A 13,044-nucleotide genomic window follows, 5' to 3' on the forward strand; every position below is an offset into this window, starting at 1 on the left:
AGCTGCAGTGTCAGAGAGAGAGGTCTAAGCAGGGGAGGGGACAGCTGCAGTGTCAGAGAGGTGTAAGCAGGGGAGGGGAAAGCTGCAGTTTAAGAGGGGTATATGCAGGGGAGGAGACAGCTGCAGTGTCAGAGAGGTGTAAGCAGGGGAGGGGACAGCTGCAGTGTCAGAGAGGTGTAAGCAGGGGAGGGGACAGCTGCAGTGTCAGAGAGGTGTAAGCAGGGGAGGGGAAAGCTGCAGTTTAAGAGGGGTATATGCAGTGGAGGAGACAGCTGCAGTGTCAGAGAGGTGTAAGCAGGGAAGGGGATAGCTGCAGTGTCAGAGAGGTGTAAGCAGGGGAGGGGACAGCTGCAGTGTCAGAGAGGTGTAAGCAGGGAAGGGGATAGCTGCAGTGTCAGAGAGGTATAAGCAGGGGAGGGGACAGCTGCAGTGTAAGAGGGGTATATGCAGGGGAGGAGACAGCCGCAGGGTCAGAGAGGTGTAAGCAGGGAAGGGGATAGCTGCAGTGTCAGAGAGGTGTAAGCAGGGGAGGGGACAGCCAGTGTGTCAGAGAGGTGTAAGGAGGGGAGGGGACAGCCGCAGTGTAAGAGGGGTATATGCAGGGGAGGAGACAGCCGCAGGGTCAGAGAGGTGTAAGCACGGGAGGGGACAGCTGCAGGGTCAGAGAGGTGTAAGCAGGGGAGGGGACAGCTGCAGTATCAGAAAGGTGTAAGCAGGGGAGGGGACAGCTGCAGTATCAGGTGTAAGCAGGGGAGGGGGCAGCTGCAGTGTCAGAAAGGTGTAAGCAGGGGAGGAGACAGCTGCAGTGTCAGAGAGGTGTAAGCAGGGGAGGGGACAGCTGCAGTGTCAGAGAGGTGTAAGCAGGGGAGGGGACAGATGCACTGTCAGAGAGGTGTAAGCAGGGGAGGGGACAGCTGTAGTGTCAGAGAGGTGTAAGCAGGGGAGGGGACAGCTGCAGTGTCAGAGAGGTGTAAGCAGGGGAGGGGACAGATGCACTGTCAGAGAGGTGTAAGCAGGGGAGGGGACAGCTGTAGTGTCAGAGAGGTGTAAGCACGGGAGGGAAAGGCTGCAGTGTCAGACGGTTGGGAGTAAAGATGATGCTAGCGCCATTACCTTGCTTTCTGAGCATGGAGCTATTCTTTATTACGAGGAAGGTAGATAAGTAGCACTGTGGTCTCATGTTCATGTATAACGCAGCCGATTTGGTTGGAGAAGTGAGAGTGTGGTCACCTGGAAGGGGAACCTCGGGTAGGAGGTGGGAAATTTTCAGATTTTAGACGTTGGTGTTCATCTTAAAAGGAACTTTGAAGGTTTGCTGCTCAATGAGGGTCTCGCTCTCACCAAGCAGGTCGTATCATCATGTTTCCTCATGATCGGGATTTGTGACTTCCCTTATCGTAATTGCACTGAAGTTAAAATCAGAAGCTCATTTTACTCGCAGCAGTTCTTCTACCACCTCGTGCTACCTGAACTCCGTCAAAGCTTCAACAGAAAAGTTATCAGTCCACGGTCACGGCTAGCTTTGTGCCAGTCCATGTTGTACAAAACTATGTGGTGGTTGCTCTTCCTTCCCTTTTCTTAGAAACAACTCCCTTACCTGCTCACAGTTTTATCTATTTATCTGTCTTGTTGGGAAATCTTTTGAGGGGTCTATAGACTGGCTTGCAGGGTGGAATGGACCCTAAGTGTTTATTGGGGCTGTCTGTAAATATTGACTAGTACATGGACAGTCTCCAGCCCTCAGGAAACTGGTCTTCTCAGTTTTTAGTGAATATTCTTTTTGAAATACTTAGTGATTTGCAGAATTTGTGAACAATAAATATCTTGAAGCTGTTCTTTTCCTCACTAAAGTAATAATAATAACCATAGCTCCCAACTGTCCCTCTTCATAGCTCCCAACTGTGCCTCTTTAGGAGGGACAGTCCCTCTTTGGGAGCCCTGTCCCTCGGTCCCTCTTTTCTCCTCATTTGTCCCTCTTTCTATGTAAATATATATATTTCTCTACTAAAAATGTGTTTGATTGACTCTAAACTTTATTCCCATTCTTTAAATTGATATATTACTAATTTCAAAATATTACTATGAAGGAAAATGAACCAGGATAGGAAGGACCAGTGTGGTTTGAATTATAAAACAACATTTTTTCTTATTAAGGCCCCGTTCACACTTGCGGTTTAGTAAAAACCGCACCGGATGTCCGGACCGCACCGTATCCGGACCGGACCTGATCCGTACGGTTCCTATCCGGATCCGGTCCGGATCCGGTCCGTTTGCATCCGGTTTCCGTGCGGTGTGAACACGGTTGCGGTCCGGATCCGGTTTCTTAAGGAGATAACATCCTTTTAATTACCTGGGGTCTGGGAGGTCAGCAGAAGGGTCTGGGGTCATTGTTGGAGACAGGTGGACGTGTGGAGACCATCCGTGGATACAGAGACTGCAGTTGGGACCATGGATCCAGGCATTTTTTACTCGTAAACCTGGGAATTCTCTCTGTTGTTCGCCTCCTTCAGACATATCAGACATGTTGCTGGCAAAAAGAGCTCCAGCATGAAATCGCTGCTGCCCCACTCTTCGCTGGGCCCATGTGGTCCCCATCCAAAATGCATAGGAAGTGGGGTAGAACGTCCGGTTTTTGTAGCCAGTGTGTTGTGCGCTCTCCGGCTCTCATTGCTTTGTATTGGCCGGATGGTGCAGTCCGGCTCCGCTCCGGATACGGCTGCCGGAGGAGCCGGACCAAAAAATAGCGCATGTTGGAACGGACGCCGGAGTCCGGATCCGGCCCGGATCCGGTCCGGCTCCGGTCCGGCAGAACGGACGCATGTGAACGGACGCATAGGCTTTCATTGCCATGCCGTGCGTCCGTTCCGTCCGTTCTGAAAGCGGTCCGGCTCCGGCACGGCGATTCCGGACGGCCACCGCTAATGTGAACCGGGCCTTAATCTTTATAGTATGCGTAACTAGGGGCGTGGCAGGGGTGTGGTTAGGGGTGTGGCATGAGTGTGGCTTAAAGGGATACTGTAGGGGGGTCGGGGGAAAATGAGTTGAACTTACCCGGGGCTTCTAATGGTCCCCCGCAGACATCCTGTGCCCGGCAGCCACTCACCGATGCTCCGGCCCCGCCTCCGGTTCACTTCTGGAATTTCAGACTTTAAAGTCCGAAAACCACTGCGCCTGCGTTGCCGTGTCCTCGATCCCGCTGATGTCATCAAGAGCGCACAGCGCAGGCCCAGTATGGTCTGTGTCTGCGCAGTACACTCCTGGTGACATCAGCGGGAGCGAGGACACGGCAACGCAGGCGCAGTGGTTTTCTGACTTTAAAGTCAGAAATTCCAGAAGTGAACCGGAGGCGGGGCCGGAGCATCGGTGAGTGGCTGCGCCAACACAGGATGTCTGCGGGGGACCATTAGAAGCCCCGGGTAAGTTCAGCTCATTTTCCCCCGACCCCCCTACAGTATTCCTTTAAGTGTCCCTCTTTGTCATTTTAAAAAGTTGGGAGGTATTGGACAGTCTGGTGGGACTGTTGGGATCTGTAAGTGTAAAAAACTGAAGAACATTTGCAGTAAACGTTTGGCTTCACATTTCACAGGAAGTTTTAGTTTTGTGGTAAATGATGAGTTAAATTTCTCTTAACATTCTTTTTAACATTTCTGCTTTTTAATCGCTGATGAGTTTCATTCCTGGCCGGCTGACATTGTGTCTTCCTCTTTCTTGCAGACTTTGACCATAGCTCCAGGCCGGAGAGTGTTGGCCCCATGGAGGAGCTTAGCGTGGTCTCACCAGCCGAGGAGGACATGGAGACTAAGATCTGCGAGGAACTAGGCAGAGAGCCTTTCGGCTACGTGGGCATTGACTCCGTGCTGGACCAGATGAAGCGGAAAGCTATGAAATATGGATTTGAGTTCAACATCATGGTAGTAGGTGAGCAGCAGGGAAGATTTGTTAATCAGAATTGGCTTTAGTTGCCGAGTACGACAAATGTCACTCCCGGAATTATTGATGGTACACACAGCATGGAATACTGTAGTACAGTTAACAGGCATTTAGACATAATCAGAAGGGGAACAAATACAGGTAGTCCGCGGTTAACGAACAAGATAGAGACTGTAGGTTTGAATTAAGTCATAACATTGTGCCATCTCTGTCCCCTTTACCTCCTCTGTGCTTCCAGTGTCCCCCTCTGTGTCACCTCTGCCCCCTGTACCTGCTTATACAAGTTTAAAAGCCATTTTTTCTTTGATTTTTTTTTTATCGATTCTCTCAAAATAAAAAGTACAATTCCAATGTGAATTTTTTTTTACTTGTTCCCATGGAAACATAGGGCCTGATTCACAAAGCGGTGCTAACAGTTAGCACGTTGGTGAAAAGCCCTTTATCACGCCTAAACTCAGTTTAGGCATGATAAGTTTAGGCGTGATAAGTTTAGGTGTGATAAGTTTAAGTGTGATAAGTTTAGGCGTGATAAGTTTAAGCGCCAACTGGGTTAGCACCGCAGTGCACAGCTGATCAAAAGTTTTGTGCTAACAAAGTCTGGTGCACTTCGCATAGAGTTTAATGGCGCTGCTTTGCGTGCGGGACTTGGCGCGATCTAAACTTATCTAAACTTATCATGCCTAAACTTATCACACCTAAACTGGCTTTTCACCAGCGTGGTGCAATGGTTATCACGCCTAAAGTCTCTAACTGGGTTAGCACCGCTTTGTGAATCGAGCCCATAAAATCCATGCTGTTTATTGACGGGTCGTTCGTAAGTCGGGCATTCGTAAGTCGGGGACTACCTGTAAAACAGACAGAAATGCAAGATTAGGGGATTTTACATGGGCATTGGCTCGAGTTCAATGCAAGGACAGCTTGGGGGAAGAAGGTGTTCTGGTGTCTGGAGGTTTTAGTGGGGATGGTTCTGTAGCAGTGGTCCGATGGGAGACGGTTGAAGTAGTGACTGGCGGGGTGGGTGAGATAGTATAATATCCTGTTGGGCCTGGACCTCAGTCTGGAGGTGTGTAGGAGGTCTAGTGGCAGTAGGGGTGACCCAGTGATACTCTTCACAGCATTGATTACTTTCTGGAGCTTGAGCATGTCACTTGCAGTGCTGCCTGTGTACCATGCAATAATGGAGGCGCAGAGGATAGACTCAATGGTGGCAGTGTAGAAAGTAGTCGTCAGTTCCTGCCGCATCCTAAACTTCCTCAATTGCCTCAGACAGAATAACCTCTGCTGAGCCTTCTTCTGGACCATGGAGGTGTCCTCTACTCACTCCAGATCGTGGGTGATGGTGGCACATAGGAACTGAACGCTTGACACCCTGGAGATGACAGTGCCTTCAATGGAGAATGGGTTGAGTGTGGGTGAGCGCCTTCTGAAGTCCACTATCAATTCTACCCTTTTTAATGCTTTGAGTATGAGTTGGTTATCCTTGCACCATTTACAAATACCCTCAACCTCGTTTTGGTATGCCTGCTCTCCATGTCCACCAACTAGGCCAAGAATGGTGATATCATCTTCAAATTTGATGACCTTGACAGAGTCAGCAGATGGGGTGCAGCCGTTTGAGTACAGGGAGAACAGGATAGGGGACTCTACATACCCTTGCCTAAAATATGCAAAGAGGAGGGGCCAACAAGGGGTGGTTAGTTAGATGTCAGAGCCTGATATAAGCAGAGAGGAGGGGCCAGGGAGAGGAGGGGTGTTAAGTTAATGTCAGAACCCGATATATGTGGAGAGGAGGGGCCAGGGTTATTTGGGGGAGGAGTTAGTGAAATTCAGGGTGCTTAGTTATATGTCAGAGCCTGATATAAGCGGAGAGGAGGGGCCAGGGAGAGGAGGGGTGTTAAGTTAGATGTCAGAGCCTGATATATGCAGAGAGGCGGGGCCAGGGAGATTTGGGGGAGGAGTTAGTGAAATTCGGCGTGTTTAGTTAGATGTCAGAGCCTGATATATGCAGAGAGGCCTGCAAAATAATTGCATTAGTTAAATATAACATAATCTGCCTAGTAACAGCTTAGTCATGACTGCTGACAGCTTCCTGTAACCATGGATCTAAAATAACGCGAAAATTTGCATTGCCTATACAAAGCATTGTCTGAGAATCGTACGCGATGTCCGAAAAAATGATGCAGGACCTCAGATTTTTTCACGCGTACGAACGTGTCCAAAAATTTGCATTGAATGGAAACAGCCTCATTCACTAACATTAGTTGCCAAATCAATGCAGATTTTCTGAGAGAAAAATCTGACACAAAACACACAAGTGGAAACCAGGCCTTAAAGCCGGAGTGAGTGTGACTTGATAAGCAGAGTTAAATTAACACTGTGATAAATTCTGTCTCCTCATCTTTATTCATGATACTGACACTAGCGTCAGCTGCTGGATAGGAGCAGCGCACTGCCTGCTATTTATATACATTACTGACAAATCACCACATACACAATGGGCTTGATTCACTAACCGGCGCTAAGCCGGTTAGTGTGCCCTAAGTGTTAGTGTGCGCAAACCACGGCGTTAGGAGGTTTGCGCCCACATAGTTGAAATAATCCCGCTCACTGCGGATAATAGTGCACATAGCTGGTCCTTAAAAGTTGCACCCGATGCGACGAAAATGATGCATCGGTTGCCCGTTAAGCAGCGCTATGATGCGCCACTTCGGGGGCACCCGATGCGTCATTTTCGTCGCATCAGGTGCGACTTTCAAGGGCCAACGGGTGCAACGTTATCGTTGCACCGTGCACTAATATCGGCGCACCCGCGCTGCGTGCGCAGTGCGTGGGGCCGCGCGCAAAGTAGCTTTGCGCACACTAGCGGCCAAAAAGGGCTTTTCACACCGGCACTAACCCTTAGCGCCGGCTAGTGAATCAACCCCAGAGAGTCACCAAATCACACAATGTCATCTGCAGTGAAAACTAAATTCCACCTTTATGCAGGACTGGTCCCTCCTCTGACTCCCATATGACAGGAGAGTGCAGTCTGGCCCTGCCCACTTGTCGGCTGTATGGACTCTCCTCTTTGTTTTGGCCAGTTTAGGAGAAATATGTAGGCCCCTCCCACTGGATATGAAATATTGTTACTAAAAGGGACTGTGTAAATATGTAGCTGAGGTTGAGGGTGTTTTAAGTGTGTGTGTGTGTGTGTGTTCGCATGTGTGTGTGTGTGTGTTCGCGTGTGTGTGTGTTCGCGTGTGTGTGTATATACAGTGTGTGTGTGTGTGTGTGTGTGTGTACGTGTGTGTGTGTGTGTGTACGTGTGTGTGTGTGTGTACGTGTGTGTGTGTGTGTGTGTGTGTGTGTGCGTGCGTGTGTGTGTGTGTGTGTGTGTGTGTACGTGTGTGTGTGTGTGTGTGTGTACGTGTGTGTGTGTGTGTGTGTGTGTGTGTGTGTATGTGTGTGTGTGTGTGTGTGTGTGTGTGTGTACGTGTGTGTGTGTGTGTGTGTGTGTGTGTGTGTGTACGTGTGTGTGTGTGTGTACGTGTGTGTGTGTACGTGTATGTACGTGTGTGTGTGTGTGTGTGTGTGTACAGTGTGTGTGTGCAGTGTGTGTGTGTGTGTGTGTGTACGTGTGTGTGTGTGTGTACGTGTGTGTGTGTGTGTGTACGTGTGTGTACGTGTGTGTGTGTGTGTGTGTACGTGTGTGTGTGTACGTGTGTGTGTGTTTGTGTGTGTGTGTGTGTGTGTGTGTACGTCTGTGTGTGTGTGTGTGTGTGTACGTGTGTGTGTGTGTGTACGTGTGTGTGTGTGTGTGTGTGTGTGTGTACGTGTGTGTGTGTGTGTGTGTGTGTGTGTGTGTGTACGTGTGTGTGTACGTGTGTGTGTGTGTACGTGTGTGTGTGTGTACGTGTGTGTGTGTGTGTGTGTGTGTGTGTGTGTGTACGTGTGTGTGTACGTGTGTGTGTGTGTACGTGTGTGTGTACGTGTGTGTGTGTGTGTGTGTACTAGATTGGTAGAATTTGTAAGGGCTGGCCTGTCACATCAGGGCCCCGCCCTTTTGCCTAGGCACTGTCATTGCAGTCACCATCTTCCTTAATGTGATTGGAGGGGGACATAGCTATGTTAATAAATACTTGTTCAGGCTCTGCTTTTACTCCTGTGGTGGGTGGAATAGTTCCAGTCCTGGGATACCTCATGGGATATGCGGTGTTGTGGCGCCCTCTCTGAGAATCGCTGGAAGGAAGGGGGTGGTAGTTTGCCCTTCAGCCTGCACCCAATTTTGGTCCATAAAGGGAGGCACAGCCTGGAGGTGAAGGGAGAGATCTATGCAGAAAGATGCCAATGTGATTTAGGGAGCTGTTTGAAATCTGGCCCCTAAAAGGGGAGGAATGTGCCTAGAATGCCTAGTGATAAACCCGGCCCTGCCTGGAGAGAAGCAGATATCCATACTGTGCTGCTTTCTGTGGTGTGAGCAGGCTGGCAGAGCTGTGCGACAGGGAAGAGCAGTGAAGGGCACTCCCCAATAGTGTTTAAGAGTGGATGAGAAGCCGAATGTTTGCATCATAAACTCTCTTAGTTCTGCCTGCAGTCTGTAATGATGTGAAATATTAGAAAGTTCCCAGTTGCCCTGTGATCCCCGGCACAGCAGCAGTCACACTGAGACAGGGAGGGACAGCACTGCCAGCTAACTGCACGCCTTGCCTACAGGAGAGGAGAGCAGAATGATGACTCCATCAGGCAGTGGGCTGTGTTTCCTTCATGTCCAATCATCAGGCTGTGGGCGGGGCTGTGTCCAGGCTGTTTAGCTGCAGATGTGTGTAGGAGAGGGCGCACAGAGTTAGGCTGGGTTATCTGAATCACACCACTGGCTGGACAGGAGGGTCCATATTCCCCGTCTATTTCTCCTTCCACTTCCTTTGGACTTATTTGGAGAAACTCATTTTGACCTTTAAACTCGGCGACTTTAGAAAGTGCTGCATAATCAGGAGGCGGGACCAATATACAGGCCACTCCCCCTCTGTCGAGTCCCTTGTCAGCATGTGTCAGAATATTTATCATATAAACGTTCAGCATTGAGATTTCACTTTCACACAATAATCAGTTCCTTTTCTGTTTGTGTGATTTGGCAGAAATCTGCTTCCTCTTATGAAATACCCCAATCTTTCTTCTGCTTTTCCAAAATACAAACAGAATCCTCTCAGCTGTCGTGCTAATCATGGTAACCGACCCCAGATACCGGTATTTTCCTTGTTCTGCGCCGACATTCAGCGACAGAGAAATGTTATACCTTTTATATCTGTGTAGAACGGGGGTCCTCAAAATGACAGGCAGATTCCAACGATATGCAGATAATGACAGGCAGATGTCAATGACATGCAGAGATCAGCAAATGACAGGAACATTCCAATGATTTGCAATTTAATAATGCTAGTGGCAAATATCAATGACTTCACCACCAGAGATCACTAACTGAAGAATCCCAGGGATATCCATGCAGTACTGACAAGCAGATGGCAATGTTAGAAATGTTGAACTCTTGCACAGGACAGAAGGAAAACAGAGAAATGCCCCCTGTGTGTACTCAGAGAGTTTAGTCTGTCTAATTCCACCACATTAGTGACTAATCACAAGTTGTAATTTGCTCTCTCCCCTTGTCAGTTGACTGCCACGACAGAGCAGTTAAGTTGTAAACACAGGATATTAACCCTATGTCTGCTTCCATGAAAGCAGGAAGTAGACACACTGCAGATTTATTGCAGGATTTGTATCAGCTGTAACAAAGAAATGTTTTTTCTTTAAAGGGATACTTAAACCTGGCATAAAAAAAATCAGTTTTACTCACCTGGGGCTTCTACCAGCCCCCTGCAGCAGTCCTGTGCCCTCGCAGCCACTCGCGGATCCTCCTGTCCCCCGCCGTCAGCTAGTTTCATTTTCGGTGGACTGGCTCGCTGCGCCTGCACAGGCCTGGCCACACTTCTCCTTCTTCATGTTCCCGTCCGCATAGCATCCTGTGCAGGACACTACTGTGGACGGGAGCACTATTTGGCTATGTCGGCGGTTCAGGTCCTCTTTAAACGAAAGCCAAAGCCCAACAATAAACATTATAAGTAGGCAGAGTTCCCCCAAACTAACAAACATGCACCCTGCCCCCATAACAACAGGCAGAGTGCCCCCTAAATAATTTAGGCAGTGCCTGATGGGTACAGCGATGCCATAAGAGGCAGAGTACCCCCAAATAACAGGCAGAGTCCCCAAGCCTTGGTGTCAAGTGGTTGCTGCAATAAAGACACTGTGCTCCTGTTCTGCTCAGTGCCGATACCCGTTACTGGGCGGAGCTACAGGCTGACTGGGGGGGGATCCTGTATCAATACGCCGGGGATCTGTGCACAGTCATGTAATTAAGCCGCCGAGAGATTTGGGTGCAGGGTACAGCCGATATAGGCTTACCCTGCTTCAGCACAAGGCCCGGCGGCGGTAATTACTATTCCCCCTCCAGGTCCACGTGGATGGTGGGAATGATGTAATTCGGCTTTCAGCATTACGGCTGAATTACGCTGTTTTTATAATAATTTGGACTCCGTGTTTTGACGACACCCAAATGACTGTCTGAGCTTTTTATTTAACCCTTTGTGACTCCTTGCTCCCTCTTTTGTCTCGTAGGTCAGAGCGGACTGGGGAAATCCACGCTGGTCAACACGCTCTTCAAGTCAAAGGTGATCCGGAAGCCACCAGGGGGCGGCATCCCCAAGACCCTGGAGCTAAAGTCCATCAGCCGGGGTGAGAGATCAGCTGACTGACAAGCGGAATATAGGAGGGGAGGAGGCGGGGTCTGTAGAGGCGATGTGCTGCTGGGAACGTGCGCACAGGCTGACTGCGGCGGAACGCAGGGAACATAGGAGGGGAGGAGGCGGGGTCTGTAGCGGCGATGTGCTGCTGGAAATGTGTGCGCAGGTCTGCAGTTACGCGCTACTAATGCAGACCAGTGTGCAATGCCATAAACTAGTGTTTCTCAATGATAATCCTATTGGCCGTTCACAGTGCAACATTAATGTCGCGTTGAAAAATGTTGCGTTGTGGTAACTCACTGCTTGCAGTGCGTTACCTCTAAACGCAGACATGTTGCGACTTTAAAGTCGCATTAAAACGCAACGACCCACTGTGAATGCGACCTCAAACCTGTCCTCGTGACCAAGCGCTGTAATAACACAACAGGAGGCACCACCATAGGCTGTAATAGGAATTACCGCTATAGCGGCGCGCAGTCAGTAACTTCGGCGCCATCAGAAGACCGAGCTGAAGTTACTTTTAAAACACAATAATTCAGCCGCCAGCAATATCTGGAAGCTGAATTACATTATTCCCCCACTATCCATGGCGGCCTGGAGGGGGAATACAGTATATTCTGGCGTATAAGACTACTTTTTAACCCTTGAAAATCATCTGAAAAGTCAGGGGTTGTCTTATACGCCGGGTGTCATTGATGCCGGGTGATACACCCGATCCTGTTACCGCCTCTCAGATCTCGCTGCTGAGGACTGTAGTGAAACGGCGCAGGTTCACATGTGTGAGATCCTATCCTGTTACCACCTCTCAGATCTCGCTGCTGAGGACTGTAGTGAAGCGCTGCAGGCGCTCATGTGTGAGATCCTATCCTGTTACCGCCTCTCAGATCTCGCTGCTGAGGACTGTAGTAAAGCGGTGCAGGCGCTCATGTGTGAGATCCTATCCTGTTGCCGCCTCTCAGATCTCGCTGCTGAGGACTGTAGTGAAGCGGCGCAGGCGCACATGTGTGAGATCCTATCCTGTTACCGCCTCTCAGATCTCGCTGCTGAGGACTGTAGTGAAGCGGCGCAGGCGCACATGTGTGAGATCCTATCCTGTTACCTCCTCTCAGATCTCGCTGCTGAGGACTGTAGTGAAGCGGTGCAGGCGCACATGTGTGAGATCCTATCCTGTTACCACCTCTCAGATCTCGCTGCTGAGGACTGTAGTGAAGCGGTGCAGGCGCACATGTGAGATCCTATCCTGTTACCGCCTCTCAGACCTCACTGCTGAGGACTGTAGTGAAGCGGTGCAGGCGCACATGTGTGAGATCCTATCCTGTTACCGCCTCTCAGATCTCGCTGCTGAGGACGTAGTGAAGCGGTGCAGGCGCACATGTGTGAGATCCTATCCTGTTACCGCCTCTCAGATCTCGCTGCTGAGGACTGTAGTGAAGCGGCGCAGGCGCACATGTGCGAGATCCTATCCTGTTACCGCCTCTCAGATCTCGCTGCTGAGGACTGTAGTGAAGCGGCGCAGGCGCACATGTGTGAGATTCTATCCTGTTACTGCCTCTCAGATCTCGCTGCTGAGGACTGTAGTGAAGCGGCGCAGGCGCACATGTGCGAGATCCTATCCTGTTACCGCCTCTCAGATCTCGCTGCTGAGGACTGTAGTGAAGCGGCGCAGGCGCACATGTGTGAGATTCTATCCTGTTACTGCCTCTCAGATCTCGCTGCTGAGGACTGTAGTGAAGCGGTGCAGGCGCACATGTGTGAGATCCTATCCTGTTACCGCCTCTCAGATCTCGCTGCTGAGGACTGTAGTGAAGCGGTGCAGGCGCACATGTGTGAGATCCTATCCTGTTACCGTCTCTCAGATCTCGCTGCTGAGGACTGTAGTGAAGCGGCGCAGGCACACATGTGTGAGATCTATTCCTGTTACCGCCTCTCAGATCTCGCTGCTGAGGACTGTAGTGAAGTGGTGCAGGCGCACATGTGTGAGATCCTATCCTGTTACCGCCTCTCAGATCTCGCTGCTGAGGACTGTAGTGAAGCGGCGCACATGTGTGAGATCCTATCCTGTTACCGCCTCTCAGATCTCGCTGCTGAGGACTGTAGTGAAGCGGTGCAGGCGCACATGTGTGAGATCCTATCCTGTTACCGCCTCTCAGATCTCGCTGCTGAGGACTGTAGTGAAGCGGTGCAGGCGCACATGTGTGAGATTCTATCCTGTTACCGCCTCTCAGATCTCGCTGCTGAGAACTGTAGTGAAGCGGTGCAGGCGCACATGTGTGAGATCCTATCCTGTTACCGCCTCTCAGATCTCACTGCTGAGGACTGTAGTGAATCCGTGCAGGCACACATG

General features: G+C 50.1%; 1 protein-coding gene across 6 annotated transcripts in view; it reads left to right on the forward strand.

Moving 5' to 3' along the window:
- Positions 1-13,044, forward strand: part of LOC137524056 (neuronal-specific septin-3-like) — a 246,507-nt gene that overhangs the window by 163,801 nt on the left and 69,662 nt on the right. For all 6 annotated transcript variants that reach the window (XM_068243489.1, XM_068243490.1, XM_068243493.1 and 3 more), the window contains 2 exons: positions 3,715-3,918; positions 10,576-10,692. In XM_068243489.1, the coding sequence (XP_068099590.1) occupies positions 3,715-3,918; positions 10,576-10,692 (321 nt within the window). The remainder of the gene's footprint in view (positions 1-3,714; positions 3,919-10,575; positions 10,693-13,044) is intronic.

This window comes from Hyperolius riggenbachi, chromosome 7, assembly GCF_040937935.1.
Source record: "Hyperolius riggenbachi isolate aHypRig1 chromosome 7, aHypRig1.pri, whole genome shotgun sequence".
NCBI classification, from domain to species: Eukaryota; Metazoa; Chordata; class Amphibia; order Anura; family Hyperoliidae; genus Hyperolius; species Hyperolius riggenbachi.